The sequence below is a fragment of the Eptatretus burgeri genome, chromosome 3 (assembly GCF_056783735.1).
Source record: "Eptatretus burgeri isolate ZD-2024b chromosome 3, Ebu_testis_v1, whole genome shotgun sequence".
Taxonomy (NCBI): domain Eukaryota; kingdom Metazoa; phylum Chordata; class Myxini; order Myxiniformes; family Myxinidae; genus Eptatretus; species Eptatretus burgeri.
The window spans coordinates 48,244,814-48,266,283 of NC_140963.1; the positions used below are offsets into that span (position 1 = coordinate 48,244,814).

At 48.5% G+C, this 21,470-nt stretch overlaps 1 protein-coding gene across 4 annotated transcripts in view; it reads right to left on the reverse strand.

Annotated features, from left to right (window-relative positions):
• The window catches only part of LOC147029818 (protein mono-ADP-ribosyltransferase PARP14-like), a 171,760-nt gene extending 151,066 nt beyond the window's left edge, over positions 1-20,694 (reverse strand). For all 4 annotated transcript variants that reach the window (XM_085873173.1, XM_085873171.1, XM_085873175.1 and 1 more), the window contains exon 1: positions 20,400-20,694. In XM_085873173.1, coding sequence (XP_085729299.1) covers positions 20,400-20,574 — 175 coding nt within the window. In that variant the 5' untranslated portion in view covers positions 20,575-20,694. The remainder of the gene's footprint in view (positions 1-20,399) is intronic.
• Positions 20,695-21,470: the final 776 nt, after the last annotated feature.

The following is a 21,470-nucleotide window of genomic DNA, read 5'->3' on the forward strand; positions in this document are numbered from 1 at the left end:
AATTCAGTCAGAAGTTTTTTGTGCTCGGGCGAGTTGGAGAGGTGTGGCGGCGGCGAAGTGTGGCAGCAGCAGTCAAGACGGGTCTGGAGGAGAGTCGGGGTTCGGAGTCTGTCCGGGAGCTGCAGAGAGGGGAAGCCGGGAGCGCGGTCGAGGTCGCAGTGGAGTCGCTCGTCCCGGGACCCAAGCAAGCCAGCTATCCTCTTTCCCCAGAGCATCAACAATTCCCCCCTTCCCCCCCCCCGCGCTGAGATAGTGCGGAAAGGGGGCCCCATTCCCACCCCATTCCAAGCAGTGCCAACGAAACCCGCGGAGGAGGGCGGAGTCGGGGCACCGCCGCGACATTTGCGGCTCATCACAAGACGAGTAGGCTCCGTCCGGTCTCGCGCCCACAGACCACGTCTGCCCTCTTGTCGTTGAGGGTGGCCCTTTTCTTTTGCTTTTGAGTATATGTGTTGTCGGCGCCGTCTGTAAAGTAAAACTGTGTAAGTGTTGCCGTGTGCTCGCGTAGTCGGTAGTAGATCTGCATTGTTGTGTTTTTGTTACATAATTGTTGTAATTGTATATGTGTGCTATCCGTGTGCCGCGGAATAAAGGTGCCTTATGTTGAACTGTTTTTCCCGTTTCGCTTCGTCTTTTCTTTAATTGAATCTCCATCTTACTTCACGTAAAGGGTTGGTAGTGGGCTAAATACGCCCGATAATTAAACGGAACCGTCGAGGCCGACGATAACACCGCTCGGTTATCCCGATAGTACGGAACGGGTCGATTAAAGTGGCCCGAGTCCGGAGTCGACCTGCGGCGAGGTGCAATCGCCCGGTCTACCCTCCGTGTGGGTACTTAGGTAGGTCGAATTTGGCGAACAACCCTATGCCACGCGGGGGGCCGATTGGCACGATCGTGGTGAGGCCGAAAGGCCCACCCGTGACTAGTTCCCGGCGTTAGTCTGAGAGGGTCACGACAGAATTGTCCGTCTGGTGGGCGACGTGCCGCGATTCGAGTTACGTGGCCGCTCGCACGCCGGCGGGCGTGAATTCGCAACAATATATATATGCCAAATTTTGTGGGAATATGTGACAGATCTGCTTTCCTGTGTGACAGATCTGCTTTCCAAAACTTAATTCATGATTATTTGCAGGTACTTCTGGTGGTGGTGGTGGTGGTGGTGGTGGTGGTAGTGGTAGTGGTGGTGCTTAGTAGATGTAGATAATTTGTCGTGTACGTGTACCCTGAATGAACAATGTGTGGAGAATGTATGTTCAAATTCAAGTATGGAAAAGATTGTGAACAGGAATCAAAGGCTCTGCAGAAAAAAACAGTGGACCTGAGAGAATCTTGTCAATTATAGATGCAAGTCAGAAATATGGAGATGACTTGCACATCAAATTGCATGGAGAGCTATCAGCAAATCCAAACTTGACAATTTTCTATCACGAAAACTGCGTCTCCAGGTATACTTCCAAGTCAAATCTGGCAAAATATGAATTACAAAATGTTCCAGAACAACCCCCAAGAAAACTACGAAAGTTTTGTGTTCAATTCAATTTTAAAGAACATTTTCTGTATTGTGGAGAGATTTGTGACCTTGAAAAGGACCCAAAGCACCCTGGGAGATGGAGACCTGCCTTCCTCTGCCGCTCCACATACTCTGATCATGATAAAAAGCCCTACAAAGACTTTTTGCTTGAAAGATGCAGAGTACGTAATGATGAATGGGCCATTCAGGTCAGGCTTTGGCTGGAGGGGGCCCTGGATCTGCATGCTGTAGATGCCAGATATCACAGGGACTATGTGCAAGTTCATGGCCCTCTAAAACATCCAACCAACAGGAAGAAAATCAGAAACTGAGGTGGTTGATCCAGGACTACAGGCTGTCTTCAGCTTCATGCTGGAGAACAAGGACAGTCTATGGAATTCAGTTGAATTATATGATGTTTCCAGCAGTTGTAGTGTGAGGTCATTGTCACACTGAAGTGTCATTAAGAAGGTGAAGGAAAGGTTCTCTGATGATGTCATCGTTTTGTCATCCCCTTGCTATGCAAGCATCATCGCATCTTGGGAAGATCACTTCACAGGTGTGGATGGTATCACCAATCAGGGGTCGGTCAGTGATTGACATCAATGCATTTGTAGCCAATAATGAAGAGATTATGGAAGATCTTCTTCCAATGCATGGTTTGTCAGGATGTAACATAGTGGCACCATACTTCGGAATTGGAAAGGGAGTTGCCCTCAGAGTTCTAAGGAGCCAAAAGCATTCCCTCAGTTTACTTGGTGACATCACAGTTGAGATGAAAGATGTAGTCAAACAATGTACACGCTTCGTCCTTGCATGCTATGGTAAGGAGGACACTGATTCAGCAAATGATGCTAGGTACAAACTGTGGATGAAGAAGGTGAGCAAGAACATCGCCAATGCTCCCTCGCTCCAGTCTCTACCCCCAACCAATGATGCTCTCTGTCAGAATGTGGCCCGGGCTCACATCCAGGTTGCAGTCTGGAGGAACTCCTTGGAGCCAAACCCACCAGCACTTGACCCAGCAGCCCATGGTTGGTACATGGAGGATGGATCTCTGAGTGCAGTCATGCTTCCTCCCAACACTGCACAGGTTCCTGATGCTCTGCTCAAGGTCATCCAATGCTCCTGCAAGGGGGAAAAAACCATGCAACACACGCAGATGCAGCTGCTGCAGTTCAGGCATGACTTGCACAGTGTTTTGCCATTGTGAAGGAGACGATGAATGCTGGAATCATCACACCAGGATAAGTGATGCAATGGTGGAAAATGACTCTGATGATGAATATTGAGAAGCATATGTTTATTTGTTCGAGTGTGTTCAGTATTTTGTTCGACTGTCTGATTGTTCAAATCATTGAATTGTTACCATATTTCAAATGACTGCATATAGTAACCATATTTTATGAGCATATATTGCAACAGGTTGAAAGATTATAATCAGGACATGATTGAAATTATTGTTTTAACACAGATATTGTGATTATGCTACTTTAATAATTAGTATGGTTTGCAAAGGTATGTGATTATAATGATTGTAATAGTGCGACATGCTGGTTCAACTTTGTCATTAATCGGCTTGCCTCTTATTTGTAAATTTGTGTATGTAACTTTCAAAAAATAGTATTTGTAAATTTTGAAATCTTTTTTGAAAGTAGTTTTGAATAACAATTGCAGAAGTAATTACTTTTAAGTTTTGTTAACATGTATCATAAAACCACATTTCATGTTGTAAACGAACTAAGATGCTGTTCTCCGAAGTTACTAAACTGGTACTCAGGTCATTATTATGTACATTTATGGAAAAATTATGAAACATACCAGTTTCTAGTACAGAAATTTGGGTTTCACACCTATTGAAACCCCTATTTCGATGCATCACATGCTTCTCTAGCATAATTTGAGGGCACTTTAGTAGCATTTCCATAAGCGGAAGCCATTTTGGCCGCCATCTTGGATTTTTCAAATTTCCCAAGGGTGAGAGTTTCACACCCACCCTAGGATCTTAACTTTGACCCTATACGACAATAATCCACAGAGAAAAAAACTTTATCAGAGACTTTGAGGTTAGGGTAAAATTTCCAGTTTAAGATTTTTAAGATTTTTGAGGTCAACATATTGGCGAAAAGGTCAACATCGACCAAAATTCTAAAATCATAAATTTTCATCCGACTGACTTGAAATTTGAAGAGAATTTGTATAAATTTTTGTTATTCAATTCAACTTAAAATTATTTTGAGGTCACATAGGCCACAAGATCAACAGAGGACAAATTTCTAAAGTTGTCAGTTTTCATACAATTGACTTGAAATTTGAACAGGATTTGCAAATCAGGTCACCAAATTTAACCACCAAGTATTGTTGAGGTCAACATATACCAGATTTCTAAAGTTGTCAGTTTTCATCTGATTGACTTGAAATTTGAAGAGGATTCTTGGGAAAATGCCACGGACATAGTAAAGACCCTTTTATATGGTACTAGACTGGAAATTTGAAAATTTGACTGGAAATAGAAGCACCCGCTCCCTACGTGAGCCGTCAAGGGAGACGTGTTATTATATTTATGCCTATTTTACTCCAAGGGGTCACAGGATTACACACCCCAAAAATGGTTGCAATCAGTTCAGCCATTTTTGCAGTACCTGGGAACAGACAGATGGACAGACGGTGAATTATTTTAAGATGTGCCATGTGGGAAACAATAGAAAAGAAGGGACATTGCATAGCTTATAGAAAATGCCAGACGATAGAAAATAAGGCACATTCAAATAAAGAAATCTCGTGTGCATGCTGTTCTACCCCCCACCACCCCCCCCCTCCCCTGGCTTATCTGGCCCCCTGCCCTAGCTCTTCTGCAATCCCCCACATTCTTTCAACAACTCTCCTTCCCTCCCTCTCTCCCTCGTCCTACCCTTCCCCTCCCCTCCCCTGCACCCAGAGCCTCCTCCCATCCCTCTACTTTAACAGTGTGGACCTCAAATAACTGGGACTTGCACTCAAACTCAATCCTTTACCCTCAGGAGAACGAGAAAACAACATCTTTCTAATCTCAAGTCTGAACTCTCAAACCTCTCTCCCTCCTCCAAATCTGGGTGGTGGCCAACCAACTCTGTTTCTGGTATATGTCCCCCCCCCCCAACCCCACCATCCCCTCCCTTACCTCAAATGGCCGCACAGCTGACACTGCATGTGAAAAGGATGAATGCCTAAACTCGGTGTTTGCATCTAAATCTTGTGTCCGAAACTCATCACTTTCTCTACCCACCTTATCCAGTCGCACCCAGCTGTCCCTGGACTCTGTGTCCTTTTCTTCTGACAAAGTGGAGAGCTTGCTGTCAAACCTCGACTCAGATTCTGCAACCGGTCCAGACGGCATCAGCCCACGTGTCCGAAAAACCTGCTCCTCTGCTCTTGCTCACCCTCTCTCTGTTCTATTCACCCTCTTATTTGCTCAAGGTCATCTGCCATCTGCTTGGAGATCAGCAAACATTACCGCCCTGCATAAAAAGGTGCAAAAACAGATCCCTGCAACGACAGACCAATCAGCCTTCTCCCAATCATCAGCAAGGTTATGGAGTCCATCATAGCCTCAGACATTAAATCCTTCCTCTTCTCCAATGGCTTGATTTCCAATCATCAATTTGGTTTCAGACCAGGTCACTCTACCCTGGATATGCTGCTTCTGCTCTCCCAACAATGGATGGAGGTCCTCAATGCCGGATATGAAATCAGCCATATCCCTCGACATATCGCGTGCTTTTGACACGGTCTGGCACACTGCTCTGCTCACCAAACTCTCTTCCTATGGTATCCGAGGCCATCTCCACTCATGGCTCGCAGACTTCCTCTCCTGTCACAGCCAACGTGTGGCCCAAAATGGAGTTCTTTCATCTCCTCTTCCTGTCCAGGCTGGAGTTCCTCAAGGTAGCGTTCTGGGCCGTTCTTTTTCTGGTTTTCATCAATGATCTCTCCGACTCTTGGGAAAATCCTCTTTATCACTTTGCTGATGACTCCACCCTCTGCCGTACCATCTGTCATCCCTCAGACTGGCAAGCAGTAGCTTATTCACTCCCTGCAGATCTAGATAAAATCACAAACTGGTCCAACACGTGGAACATGTCTTTCAATCTGGACAAATCTCACACTCTCACTTTGTCTCTCCAAAAGGATCGTTTGGAACCCTGCCCCCCCCCCCATTTACTTTAACAATCCTCTCGAAGAAGTCCTTTCATTCAAGATTCTGGGTCTCGCTGTCTGCCATGATCTTTCCTGGGAAAGCTACATTTCCAACATGGCCTCCAAAGCCAGTCGCCGACTGGGAATCCTCCGCCGTGCAAAGTCCTTTCTTGGCCCACCTGAACTCCTGACCACATACAAAGCTTTCGTCTGCAGCCTGATAGAGTACTGCTCTACCCTCTGGCGAGTGCTCCTACCTCTCACCTTTCTCGGCTTCATGTTGTAGAAACCAAGGCATTTCGGATCATTGGAATCTCCCGCGGTGAGGCTGAGTCTTTGGGCCTCTCACTCTTTCACCGCAGGCAGGTCGGTGGTCTTTCTGTCTTCTCCCGTGTCCTGTCCGGTCTCACCCCCCCCTCCGCTGCTCTGTCTGTGATATGCCCCCACCCCCCATATTTCCACAAGGCGCTCAAGGTCTGCCAGCAACCCCCTTCTGGTAAAACTACCAAAATCATGATTCACTGCTCACCTTCACTCTTTCATTCCTCTTTTTAGCTGCCTATGAAATAAACTCCCACACTCTGTTCAATTCCATTCTTCCCTCCAGGTCTTCAAAACAGCTGTTCACACCATCTCTGTAGCCTGGTGTTGGGTTAGTCACCCCTTAGTGGTTAGGGTGGTGGCTTGGGATCCTAGCGTCCTGAATTCAAGCCCCGTTGGGCCACTGAATTAATACACCAGGGGGTTGACTCAGCCTGTCATCCTTCCGAGGTCGGTGAAATGAGTACCAGTGTGTACTGGTGGAGGGGCACTGCATCAGCGATACAGCTGCGTTTCCAAGAAATGATAGCTACCCCGGCAGCTAAGCTGCCATACGCAAGAAGAAGAAGACCACCATCTCTTATCTTCCCCAACCAAACCACGATCTTTTCTACCCCCGTTAATCCACCCCAAACCCACCTCCTTCAAATTCCCTGCCCTCTCTTCCTGAAAGTTCTCTGTCATGTAAGGTCCTGAAAGTCCTTGTGGTGTCCATCTTGTTTACCCCATGTTCCCCACCCATCCCTCTCCCTGCCACAGATCTCCTCATGTCTCTGTTCCCCAATGTTTTGTCCTTACCTCTCCCACCCCCCTTGCTGTGCGTTGTGTGTTAGCCCTCATACGAGCCTCGACAATGTACATAAAAATAAAAAACACCCCACCGCACCACGAAGTTAATTGTGAGCGGTGGCCCCAGGTCCGGTTCTTGTGAGGAGAAACCAGGATTAACCCCCTTATTATACCCTTGATACCCATGGGCATAACAATATTCTTGAAACGTTCAAACTGCTCCAAAGTTGTATTTGTAAATGTAAAGATGATATAATTTAGATATTTTTTCTAAAACCAGCCTGAATTCCATGGAGTGATGAAATTGATTAAACTAGTAAGTGCCCGTAAAATATATATATATATATATATATATATATATATATATATATATATATATATATATATATATATATATATATATATATATTGTTGTGGTTACCAGATTCGCAAACCACCATTCAGGTCCCTTAGGTGAGGTATCTCGGTAAGTGCATGTGTAGTTAGGCCCAAACCCGTTGTCTAGTGGGAATACGTCATTTATGCGAGCTGCGACTCTTCAGGATAGCCGTTTTTCTTTTACTATCTTTATTTTGGACCAACCGCCATGATCACAACCACAACATCAACCACCGACCACAACCACCGCTTCACCACAACCGCCACGACCTTCACGCACACCTCACAACCGTAGCATCGCCACCGTTCTTGCCCCGCTGTGGGTACCGGTGTTGGACTCATGCAGAACGCGCGTCGAACAGCGTGTACAAAATCACGGATTTTGTGCTTCAAAAACGGATCAAAAACGACACGCCCACTTTTTGCCGTCCAATCGGTGAGCGAGGGGCGATTTGGCCCCGCCTCCAGAACGATCGATATATGCAAATTTGTGGATCAAAAAGCCTTCACGCCCACTTTTTCTCGGGCCAATGGGGAGCGAGGTGAAAGGTCAAAGGGAGGGGGTCAAAGGCGAAGTTACGGGGGGATAAAAGGACGGTGTTCGTCAGTCAGAAGAGAGTCGCAAACGAGAACGAGAAGGAGTCGAGAACGAGGAGTCGGAACGGAGGGGACGAGTGTGGAAGACTGGAGCCCGAAGCCTGCAGTGGCTGGAGAAGCTGAAGAGAGTCGGACGAGGGGGTGCTCGCGTCGGTGCCAGGAGCTGCACGCCCGAGGGAGGCCGGCAGCGCGACCTGGCCGAGGTGGAGACGCACACCAGGGATAATAAAGATCCTCTATACCCCGAGCATCAGCAACCCCCTCCTGTTTCCCCCCGCGCTGAGATAGTGCGACCAAGGGGGCCCCGTTCCCACCCCCTGCCAGGCACTGTCCACGAGGCCCGCGGGTTGCGGGGCCATCGCCGCTCCGCGTCTCATCACCAGACGGGTAGGCCCGACCCGGTCTCGGCCTCAGGCCTACCTCATTCTTGGGGGATTTCTTTTCCTTGGTTTTGGGTATGTGTTGTCGGCGCCGTCTGTGAAGTAGAATTGTATAAGTGTTGCCGTGTGCTCGGTAGTCGGTATTAGCTCTGCACTGTGTTTTCACTTTTATGTTTGCTTTTTGTGTAAATGGAATTGTGTTTTCTTTTTTTGTGTGCATTTGGTGGAATTGTATTTGTGTGCTTTCCGTTCGTCGCGAATAAATGTGCTTTATTGTTGAACTGTTCTCCCGCTTCGCTTCGTCTTTTCCTCCATTGAATCCCCATCTTGCTTCACGTAAAGGGTTGGTAGTGGGCTGAATACGCCCGATAATTAATCGAACCGTCGAGGTCGACGATAACACCGCTCGGTTATTCTGATAGTACGGAACGGGTCGCTTAAGTGGCCCGTGTCCGAAGTCGACCTGCGGCGAGGTGCGATCGCCCGGTCTACCCTCCGCGTGGGTACTTAGGTAGTTCGAATTTGGCGAGCAACCCTATCCCACGCGGGGGCTGATTGGCTCGATCGCGGTGAGACCGAAAGGTCCACCCGTGACTGGTTCCCGGCGTTAGTCCGAGAGGGTCACGACTGGATTGTCCGTCCGGTGGGCGACGTGCCGCGATTCGAGTTACGTGGCCGTCAGCACGCCGGCGGGCGCGGAGACCGCAACACTGGTGTCAGGAGTGGGATACAAATTCATCGCCCTCCTCGCGGCAACACTGGTGTCAGGTCGTGCGATACAAATTCATCGCCCTCCTCGCGGCACTGGTATCGGAGAACAGGAAAACGGGCTCTCCTGTCTCCGGCTAAATTTACGGGAATCGGTCCAGGGGTGAGAGAAGCGACCCCCGATTCCCTCCAAATTACGAGCGAGCAAATTAACCCTTCACGAGAAGCAAGATGGCGTCTCAAGGCGAGCGGGAGCCGGGGGTATTAGAAATGTATATGTGTAATAATGTAGAGTCCATGGTCCAGGATGGAATCCCCGAGCAGGAAATGTTGATTGTGCAGGAACACGGACTCGCCCAACTGAACCCAGGGCCCGAGGTGGGTGCGGCAGCGGCCGCGGTGTATGACACCTCCCCCCCCCCTCTCCACCAAGACCCTTCCCCAACCCTTGCCGAAACGGCTCAGCTGAGTGCATCCAACATGGCCCAGCTATGCGCCATGCTGGCGGCAATGAACGAAAAAATGGATGCAAACACAAATGAAATGAAAAACGAAATTAATGAAGTGAAAACGACGATGGATGCGAATACACAACAAATAAACGAAAAGATGGATACAAAAATGAACGGAATGGAAACAAACATGAAGGAGGAAATCAAAGAGCTACGGGGTGAGACGCAGAACATGGGCCGAAGCCTGCAGGCGGGCATGAAGGCCGTGACCGGGGAGATAAAAATGGCGACTCCACGTGTGGGAGCAAACGAGCTGGATGGGGGTGCAACGGCTGACAGGCCCGCGGTGGAGGCGGGTGAAAAAATAATTCGTGGAACGTGTTGGGCGAGGGTCGTGACGATGACCGAAAGGGAAAAATTAAATGGGGAGACCAAAACGTGTGAGACGAGACACGAGGTGACGACAAAGGAAATAATAATAGTTGAGACAAGGGAGGTAAAGGGTGAAGAGTTGGCAGTGACGGTAGCCGGGAAGGGAACCATAGAGGAGAGACTACACGAGGAAGACGGGGTAAGTGACGCACACACACACACAGAGGTAGCGGAGAGAAAATTGGGGGGTGAGCTCGCGGAGCGTGCAGGGACCCGGTGCGAGCAGCGGGATGGCCTCCTCCAGGAACGAGGGGAGGGAGTATGCCCCCTTGAGGCGAGTCACGACCAGGTGAGTTCGGTCGTGCTTTGCGAGGTTGAGGGGACGGGTGCTGTGGACGGGTGCACGGAGAGCTTGGGGGGTGTAGAGGCCCCGGAGACCCTTGTGGGGACACAAATCCCCAGTGTGGTTGTCCCTGTGTGTGTGGTGCAAGGCGTGAGTGCGTCCCCGTGTGTGGAAGCGACCCCGTGTGTGAGTGGTGTGGTGGCGATGGTGCCGGAGTGCGTGCTTCCCAGCACGCCGTGTGTGGATGAGGCACGGAGTGTGAGTGAGGCACCGCGGGTTAGTGCCCCCGCGTGTGTGGGTGAGGCACCGTGTGTGGAAGAGACCGCGTGTGTGAGTGTGGCCGTGTGTATGAGTGAGGTACCGCGGGTGAGTGCCCCCGCGTGTGTGGATGAGGCACGGTGTGTGGATGAGGCACCGCGGTTGAGTGCCCCCGCGTGTATGAGTGAGGGACGTTGTGTGGAAGAGACCGCGTGTGTGAGTGTCGCCGTGTGTATGAGTGAGGTACCGCGGGTGAGTGCCCCCGCGTGTATGAGTGAGGCACGGTGTGTGGATGAGGCACAGAGGTTGAGTGCCCTCGCGTGTGTGGGTGAGGCACCGCGGGTGAGTGCCCCCGCGCGAGTGAATGGAGCACCACGTGTGAGTAGTATGGTTTGTGTGAGTAGTGAGGCACGCGTGAGTGAACGGCCGTGTGCAAGGTCGCTGTGTGCCAGGGAGACCGTGTGTGTGAGAGAGCGGTATGAGAGGGAGATGTCGGTTGGCATGCGGGAGCACGCAGCCGCGTCTCCCGGTGTGAGTTTGATGGTGTGGACTGTGTGCGTCGTAACACGCAGGTGTGCGTGGGTGGAATGGAGGCGACGACGGCGACATGTAAAGAAAGAAAGCCGTGTAGCGGCTGTAGTTGTTTCGGGGACCGTGCCGGGTTCGCCCAGCAGTGAGCACGCGGTTCGTGCTGTGCAACGCACGAGACCGCCACGTGCTCGCTTGCGAGAGTGAAGTCCCGGTCCGGAAACGCACGCGGTGGATTTGCCGATCCCGCGGACGGACAAAGTTTAGGCAGGTAAATGGATTTGGACCGGACGGGTTCTCCACGCGATCGTGTGTGTTCAGCTCCAACGGGCAAAGCACATGTGTTCGCGTGGGAAACCCCTCGAGACGTGGGGCTTGTGTTTTTTTTATGCGCACGGTGACGTCATGGCTGCACGTGTGGTTGGAATCCGGCAGGAGGGGTATCTCTGCCGGATGGTCCCGTCCAAGGAGGGACGAGGAACACGTGCAGCTACATGACGTCACGGGCAGTTGCAAGGTGCAAAGAGCGCGAGTTGCCGCGCAGGTGCTGCGCATGGAAAAAAAAAAAAAAAAAAAGAAAGCCAAGCCTCACTTTCGGGTGCAAAGGATTCCTGGGCAAGGGGTGAAAGACCCCCTTACCCTGGGCACAGGATGGAAACTAGTTAGGGGGAAGGGTTAGCTTAGTTAGACCGACTTCATGGGGCAGGGGTAAGTCCTCATGGAGTCCGTGGAATGGATTAGTGAGAGGGATTGTAGCCAGATTTAGGTGGGGAAATTGATTAAAGAGATTAGGAGACAGAGACAGACTTTGGATGTGTAGAGGGGACGTAGCTTAGCTACGTAGGTTAAAAGGAACGTGCTGTAGTTTAAGGGACGACGTGGGAGCACGAGTTAGTTAGGGGATGTAGTTAGAAGAATGGTAGAGTTCAGTGGTGTGTGTGTTGAAGAGTTGGTGAGTTATGAGGTGAAGACATGTTGAGTAAATTGGAAGCATGTGCTTGGTGAGTGAGTGAGGCCAGCGGGTCTGTGTGTGTGGAGTGAATGGGGAATGCATGGTGCGATGAGTGATTGGGGGGAGGAGTGACTCCCGCCCAAGGGACCCCGGGGTCAGTGTAGAGTGAGTTAGCTGGGTTAGTCAAATTGAAAAATGGAGGTCGTTTTGCTGTTGGTGGGAAAGTAGGCTCGAGACCCATTTGGAGGGGTGCAGGAGCCCTGTTGACGGGCTTGGGAGCGTGGCTGCGAAAGGTGAGTATCGCTGAGTGGGTACCCCGGGCACCAGGCTAGTCGGCCGCGGTAGGCCATGGGCCCATGGGGGGCCGGGATAGAGTAGTGGGCACGGGTGCGCCTGCTTGGTGCGGGGGCCCGGGGCGCCATTAGCCGCGTGGGCAGTGTTGTGGGCACGGGTGACCCTCGGAAAGGGGCCCGGGAGGCCGGCCTGCCACGTGTGCGTTTCAGGGGAGGTGCCATGGGGGCACTCCCCGGTGTTAGGGAGCTGGTAGGCTCGGAGGCAGTGTAGTGCCCGGGGGTGCCATAGCGGGAGATTCGGCAGAGGGTCGTGCCTGCCAAAGGGAGCCACGTGTCCCAGCCAGGAGACCGTGTGAGGGCACGGAGAGAAAATTGGGGGCGAGGCCCGAAATTGTGAGGACACCAACACAGGCGACGGGAATCTGGGTTGTTAGAACCAATAGTTTAAGCGAGAGGCGCTTGTTGAAAGCCCCGGGGTAGTTTAACAGTTAAATGGTTAGGGTAGATTAGGAAGTGTACCCCTCCGCACCATCCATCCCCTCGCTGTCGTTGTGGGCCGCTGGACCCACTTTGGTTATAGATCGCCGAACTCTGGGGAGGCCATTCTGAGGCTTCGTTGGGCCTCGACACAGGACGTTAGCTCTCCCTTATTCCCCTCCGGGAAGGGAACGTAGGGGTTGGGAGTAGGCTAGGTGACAGAATAGGTTAGCCGAACAAGGACGATAAAGGGGGTTAGGGGACGATTTATAGTGGGGAAGTAAAAATAAAAACAATAAAAAAATTAAGGGGGCTAAATTGGGGTTTGGACAAATTAAGGGAGTGGGTATGTACAGTGACAGGCAAAGGCGATAGTTGGGAGGGAGACAGGTAGGTAGGTCCGAGCCCGCCTTCCAAGTGGCCAGCACCACCGCACTCCCTCCACCAACCTCCACTGAACGGCGGAGGCCGGCCAACTTGATCGGTAGCTGTGTGCTGCAAGGCCTGTGCCGGCCAGTTCATAGGCTGGCCGTGTTTTGCTTCAAGGCGGAGGCCGGCCAACTTGATCGGCAGCTGTTGTGTTGCTGCAAGGCCTGTGCCGGCCAGATCATCTGCAGCTGTGGCACTTCAAGGCCTGTGCCGGCCAGTTCATCTGCCGGCTGTGTTTGCCTGCAGCGGCCTTCTTCTGCGGGCTGTGTGTTGCCTGCACCTTTGCCATGCCATGCCCACTGCCCATGTTCACCAGCCCCGTTCAATTTTTGCTTTGCCCCCCCCCCTGTTCATTTCCATGTGCGCCAGGATCAAGGCAACAGTTTGCAAGCTGCGAGAACTGCCCTGTTGGCAGCTACAACACGGGCCTGCAGTGGCAGCCCGTGCACCGTGTTTTGCGTCCATCCATTCATGCATCCATTCGTTGCGCTCATTGCGTGTGCCACTTGAGCTGGCACGGAGACTGCGTTTGTGCAGCCCATGCACCGTTGTGGTTCACTGCATTCAGTTCAAACCGTTCATGCATCCATTCGTTGTGCTCATTGCGTGTGCCACTTGAGCTGGCACGGAGACTACGTTTGTGCGGCCCATGAACCGTTGTGGTTCACTGAGTTCAGTTCAAAAGGGAAGGCCTTGGACTGCGTGTGAGCAGCCAGCCACGTTCCCTGTCACCTGCATTGTTTGAGCCAGAGACTGCATGCGGGCAGCCTGGCTCCCTGCTAACTGCTTTTCTTTTGCAGAGTTCAATGATCCTGGGCCATGGTTTAGTGTAAAATTTGTAAGTTAAGGTTAAGATGTACTGTAAATATGAGTGCGCCCCCGGCATGTTTGTCTTAGCGCCGGCAATTTTATTTAAGTCGTCCGTGTGAGTGAGTTTGTTTAGATAGTTACGCAGCCCTCAGGTTATTTATTTTGGGGACACGAATACCATGAATGTCGCACTCAGGGATCCGTAGGTAAAGTGTACTAGGGGAAAACTACACATGATGGCACACGAAAATTTGACGACTCGGGACGAGTCTGTAAAAAGGGAAGGGGGTAGTGTTGTGGTTACCAGATTCGCAAACCACCATTCAGGTCCCTTAGGTGAGGTATCTCGGTAAGTGCATGTGTAGTTAGGCCCAAACCCGTTGTCTAGTGGGAATACATGTCATTTATGCGAGCTGCGACTCTTCAGGATAGCCATTTTTCTTTTACTATCTTTATTTTGGACCAACCGCCATGATCACAACCACAACATCAACCACCGACCACAACCACCGCTTCACCACAACCGCCACGACCTTCACGCACACCTCACAACCGTAGCATCGCCACCGTTCTTGCCCCGCTGTGGGTACCGGTGTTGGACTCATGCAGAACGCGCGTCGAACAGCGTGTACAAAATCACGGATTTTGTGCTTCAAAAACGGATCAAAAACGACACACGCCCACTTTTTGCCGTCCAATCGGTGAGCGAGGGGCGATTTGGCCCCGCCTCCAGAACGATCGATATATGCAAATTTGTGGATCAAAAGCCTTCACGCCCACTTTTTCTCGGGCCAATGGGGAGCGAGGTGAAAGGTCAAAGGGAGGGGGTCAAAGGCGAAGTTACGGGGGGATAAAAGGACGGTGTTCGTCAGTCAGAAGAGAGTCGCAAACGAGAACGAGAAGGAGTCGAGAACGAGAAGGAGTCGGAACGGAGGGGACGAGTGTGGAAGACTGGAGCCCGAAGCCTGCAGTGGCTGGAGAAGCTGAAGAGAGTCGGACGAGGGGGTGCTCGCGTCGGTGCCAGGAGCTGCACGCCCGAGGGAGGCCGGCAGCGCGACCTGGCCGAGGTGGAGACGCACACCAGGGATAATAAAGATCCTCTATACCCCGAGCATCAGCAACCCCCTCCTGTTTCCCCCCGCGCTGAGATAGTGCGACCAAGGGGGCCCCGTTCCCACCCCCTGCCAGGCACTGTCCACGAGGCCCGCGGGTTGCGGGGCCATCGCCGCTCCGCGTCTCATCACCAGACGGGTAGGCCCGACCCGGTCTCGGCCTCAGGCCTACCTCATTCTTGGGGGATTTCTTTTCCTTGGTTTTGGGTATGTGTTGTCGGCGCCGTCTGTGAAGTAGAATTGTATAAGTGTTGCCGTGTGCTCGGTAGTCGGTATTAGCTCTGCACTGTGTTTTCACTTTTATGTTTGCTTTTTGTGTAAATGGAATTGTGTTTTCTTTTTTTGTGTGCATTTGGTGGAATTGTATTTGTGTGCTTTCCGTTCGTCGCGAATAAATGTGCTTTATTGTTGAACTGTTCTCCCGCTTCGCTTCGTCTTTTCCTCCATTGAATCCCCATCTTGCTTCACGTAAAGGGTTGGTAGTGGGCTGAATACGCCCGATAATTAATCGAACCGTCGAGGTCGACGATAACACCGCTCGGTTATTCTGATAGTACGGAACGGGTCGCTTAAGTGGCCCGTGTCCGAAGTCGATCTGCGGCGAGGTGCGATCGCCCGGTCTACCCTCCGCGTGGGTACTTAGGTAGGTCGAATTTGGCGAGCAACCCTATCCCACGCGGGGGCTGATTGGCTCGATCGCGGTGAGACCGAAAGGTCCACCCGTGACTGGTTCCCGGCGTTAGTCCGAGAGGGTCACGACTGGATTGTCCGTCCGGTGGGCGACGTGCCGCGATTCGAGTTACGTGGCCGTCGCACGCCGGCGGGCGCGAATCCGCAACAATATATATATATATATATATATATATATATATATATATATATATATATATATATATATAAATATATATATATTAATAAATAAATATTCAAACCGCGAGCAACAAACAACAACCACACAGGCCGTTTCTTCGCTCTCGCGTGCACATACGTGCATGGCCCGGAAGTTCGCATATAATTCGCAGTTACAATTATTTGCAATTTAGTTTTAACACCCAATTATTCAATTAGCGCCAGCGTATTTTACCTTATCGCAATGTCGTGGCAAGGAAAAACAAAAAGAGAAGAGAGAGAAAAAAAATTTACTTCCTGGTTCGGAGCACACCAGCACTCTGATGTTACCGAAATTTATGCACCGTCTAATATGAAAACGATCATAACTTGGGGCATTGTGTTTATCTATAAATGCGCATAAGAAATCGAGAAATTATTAGAATACACGAAGTCATCATTATCCAGAAGTCCGTACGTTGTAACCTGTAATGGCGAACGCGGCTGAGCTTCCCTTCCCCATCGGCCACGCCCACGTAACAACGTGTCTTGTCATTGGTTTGGTAAACAAATGGCCATAACTTGGGAAGCACTTGTCCGATTAATATCAAACCTTGAAAAGGTACATCCTCAGGTCCCCAGCAATATATCTGGCAAGTTTCAATTAGATCGGACCAGTGGTTGTCGAGAAACAGTGGTCACAGACACACACACACACACACACACACACACACACACACACACACACACACACACACACACACACACACACACACACACACACACACACATTGCTGGAATTATAGATAGACGAGTACGTGCCCGTAAAAAAAAAAAAAATTTAATCAATTAACAAATGAATATTCAAACCGCGAGCAACAAACAACAACCACACAGGCCGTTTCTTCGCTCTTGCGTGCCCGCACGTGCGTGACCCGGAAGTTCGCATATTAATTGCAGTTACGATTATTCGCAATTTAGTTTTAATACCCAATAATTCAATTAGCGCCAATGTATTTTACCTTTTCGCAATGTCGTGGCAAGGAAAAACAAAGAGAAGAGAAGAGAGAAAAAAATTTACTTCCTGGTTCGGAGCACACCAGCACTCTGATGTTACCTAAATTTATGCACCGTCTAATATGAAAACGATCATAACTTGGGGCATTGTGTTTTTCTATAAATGCGCATAAGAAATCGAGAAATTATTAGAATACACGAAGTCATCACTCTCCGGAAGCCCGTACGTTGTAACCCGTAATGGGGAACGCGGCTGAGCTTCCCTTCCCCATTGGCCACGCCCATGCAACAACGTGTCTTGTCATTGGTTTGGTAAATAAATGGCCATAACTTGGGAAGCACTTGGCCGATTAATATCAAACCTTGAAAAGGCACATCCTCAGGTCCCCAGCAATATATCTGGCAAGTTTCAATTAGATCGGACCAGTGGTTGTCGAGAAACAGCAGTCACAGACACACACACACACACACACACACACACACACACACACACACACACACACACACACACACACACACATTGCTGGAATTATAGATAGATGAGTACGTGCCCGTAAAAAAAAAAAAAAAATTTAATTAATTAACAAATGAATATTCAAACCGCGAGCAACAAACAACAACCACACAGGCCGTTTCTTCGCTCTTGCATGCCCGCACGTGCGTGACCCGGAAGTTCGCATATTAATTGCAGTTACGATTATTCGCAATTTAGTTTTAATACCCAATAATTCAATTAGCGCCAATGTATTTTACCTTTTCGCAATGTCGTGGCAAGGAAAAACAGAGAAGAGAAGAGAGAGAAAAATTTACTTCCTGGTTCGGAGCATACCAGCACTCTGATGTTACCTAAATTTATGCACCGTCTAATATGAAAACGATCATAACTTGGGGCATTGTGTTTTTCTATAAATGCGCATAAGAAATCGAGAAATTATTAGAATACACGAAGTCATCACTCTCCGGAAGCCCGTACGTTGTAACCCGTAATGGGGAACGCGGCTGAGCTTCCCTTCCCCATTGGCCACGCCCATGCAACAACGTGTCTTGTCATTGGTTTGGTAAATAAATGGCCATAACTTGGGAAGCACTTGGCCGATTAATATCAAACCTTGAAAAGGCACATCCTCAGGTCCCCAGCAATATATCTGGCAAGTTTCAATTAGATCGGACCAGTGGTTGTCGAGAAACAGCAGTCACAGACACACACACACACACACACACACACACACACACACACACACACACACACACACACACACACACACACACACACACACACACACATTGCTGGAATTATAGATAGATGAGTACGTGCCCGTAAAAAAAAAAAAAAAAAATTAATTAATTAACAAATGAATATTCAAACCGCGAGCAACAAACAACAACCACACAGGCCGTTTCTTCGCTCTTGCATGCCCGCACGTGCGTGACCCGGAAGTTCGCATATTAATTGCAGTTACGATTATTCGCAATTTAGTTTTAATACCCAATAATTCAATTAGCGCCAATGTATTTTACCTTTTCGCAATGTCGTGGCAAGGAAAAACAGAGAAGAGAAGAGAGAAAAAAATTTACTTCCTGGTTCGGAGCATACCAGCACTCTGATGTTACCTAAATTTATGCACCGTCTAATATGAAAACGATCATAACTTGGGGCATTGTGTTTTTCTATAAATGCGCATAAGAAATCGAGAAATTATTAGAATACACGAAGTCATCACTCTCCGGAAGCCCGTACGTTGTAACCCATAATGGGGAACGCGGCTGAGCTTCCCTTCCCCATTGGCCACGCCCATGCAACAACGTGTCTTGTCATTGGTTTGGTAAATAAATGGCCATAACTTGGGAAGCACTTGGCCGATTAATATCAAACCTTGAAAAGGCACATCCTCAGGTCCCCAGCAATATATCTGGCAAGTTTCAATTAGATCGGACCAGTGGTTGTCGAGAAACAGCAGTCACAGACACACACACACACACACACACACACACACACACACACACACACACACACACACACACACACACACACACACACACACACACACACACACACACACACACACACACACACACACACACACACACATACACACACACACACACACACACACACACACACACACACACACACACTGCTGGAATTATAGATGGACTAGTATGTGCCCATAAAATAAAAAAATAAAATAAAAAAGAATAAATAAATATTCCAACCACGAGCAAGAAACAACAACCACACAGGTTGTTTCTTCGCTCTCGCGTGCCCATACGTGCGTGGCCCGGAAGTTCGCATATCACAGTTACGATGATTCGCAATTTAGGTTTTAATGGCCAATTATTCAATTTGCGCAAACGTATTTTACCTTTTCGCAATTATAGATAGATGAATCTCATACCATCAAGTTTAACAATTTTTAGCAGCGTCTCGCGTAGCGAACGCTGCTCATAGGGAGCTCGTCGTTCTTCTTCTTCTTCTTCTTCTTCTTCTTCTTCTTGTGAAGACAAAACCTTAATCTCTCGGACTCGGTTCTTGTATGTACAAGATCCGGATCTTCTTAAATTCTGAGCACATGTACACATCCTCACATCGACGGTGCCTTTTGAGAGCGTCTATCATGAACTTTTAAATATATTCGGACATTTGCTTTAAAGTTTCGAAAAGTTCACGTTACTATTTAAAGATTATTCCATTTATCGTATTGAAATTTCGAAAATACATTATTTATTTCGTAAATACGTAGACATTATGACACGTTTCGCTATTGGCTTAATCAAGGCAGGTGACGAAATATCGGAAGTTGTTGTTGTTGTTGTTATTGTTTTTTTTAATTTTAGCCGACAATCTTTAGGACGCTGCTTGTGGACACATTTGTCCTTGTTCTTATAAAGAATATATGTATATACATATATATATTTATATATTGATACTGTACATTTGTCTATTTTCAATTAATGACCTCCACCGATCGATACCATAAGGGAAGTGTGTGTGTGTGTGTGTGTGTGTGTGTGTGTGTGTGTGTGTGTGTGTGTGTGTGTGTGTGTGTGTGTGTGTGTGTGTGTGTGTGTGTGTGTGTGTGTGTGTGTGTCTTGCTGTTGTTGGCTACTATCTCTCAAAGATCTCAAACTATCCACCTCTATCAGTGCATACGTGCGTGTGTATGTACGATGTGGACGATGTATGCATGTAGCCATTTTTCTCAGAGATGGCTGAAGAGATCTTGAGAGTGAGTGCTGGGGAGCGGTTTTGCCCCCCCCCCCCACCCAAGTTTTTATTATTATACATTTATTTTCAAATCCTTCGACAGTACCTTAGCATTTGTAGCGACGTGAAAGATAATATTAAATGATCCCCAACCCCATTATTTAATGGTTGTAGGGAAGTGTTCTCGGCTCCCACAAAAAATATATATATAAATATAAAAAAAATTATTTTTTGATTTCTTCAAAATGCCGACAGGATAAGAAGAGCACCAAGGAACGTCGGGTACCCGGACCCTGTTGGTGTGTTGTAAAAACGGACAAACGGTTCACACCATTACCGCATCGTGTGTAACAATGACAAGTTTCTCACGTCACAATGAAACAAGTTTCTTCGCACCTGCATTCCTGCTTTGTAATCACAGTTACAATGAAGTTATATATTTATAATAAAGAGAAACTCACCGACTTCTCGTTTAAAATGTACGCGGAAACTGTGGTCGTTGCGGAAAGTGACGACGCAATCGCCTCCGCCGGACTTTCGTCTCAAGGAAAAGTACGTTTCGAGTTTTTTCCGAGTTTCCTCGTTCACGTCCTTCTCGGGCAAAGTGACGACAAGTTTGGCGTTATTCGGTGCCATGACGGACAGCCAGGCAGGTTGACGGGACTCGGCGACACCGGCTCCGCAGGACACTACCGGCTCTCGGCGCGGGGATTCCCCCTCTGAAGGATCGACGTGTGTTTTGAGAAAAAGTCACTTATTGGACGTGACGTCGATAATTGTGCGTTTCCGCATATTTGCGTCAGGAAGTGACGCGGTCACGGTGAGGTATGTACGTACGGAGCTCGATTTACCTCATCACACCGAACACTCACCGAGTACAGCGCCGTTCGCTCATTGGTATTTCTAATGACGTGAAAAGCTTTGGATCAGGAATTAAAGGAAGTTCTCTACATGTATCCTGACGTTCCTGAACACATGACATATTTATGTATATGTATATATATATATATATATATATATGTATATATGTATATATGTATATATGTATATATGTATATATGTATATATGTATATATGTATATATGTATATATGTATATATGTATGTATATATATATATGTATATATATATATATATATATATATATATATATGTATATATATATGTATATATGTATATATGTATATATATATGTATATATGTATATATGTATATATATATATATATGTATATATGTATATATATATATATATCTGTTTTTTAATGTATATATGGATGTACGGGTTTCTCTTGCACGGTGATCTCGTCCTGAGCCATGGATTCGACATTACTATTACACATACCGAATCCACCCGGCACCCGCTCGCCTTGAGACGCCATCTTATTTCTTGTAAGGGGTTAATTTAGCTCGCTCGTAATTTGGAGGGAATCGGGGGTCGCTCCTCTCACCCCTGGACCGATTCCCGTGAATTTAGCTGGAGACAGGAGAGCCCGTTTTCCCGTTCTCCGATACCAGTGCCGCTCGGAGGGGGA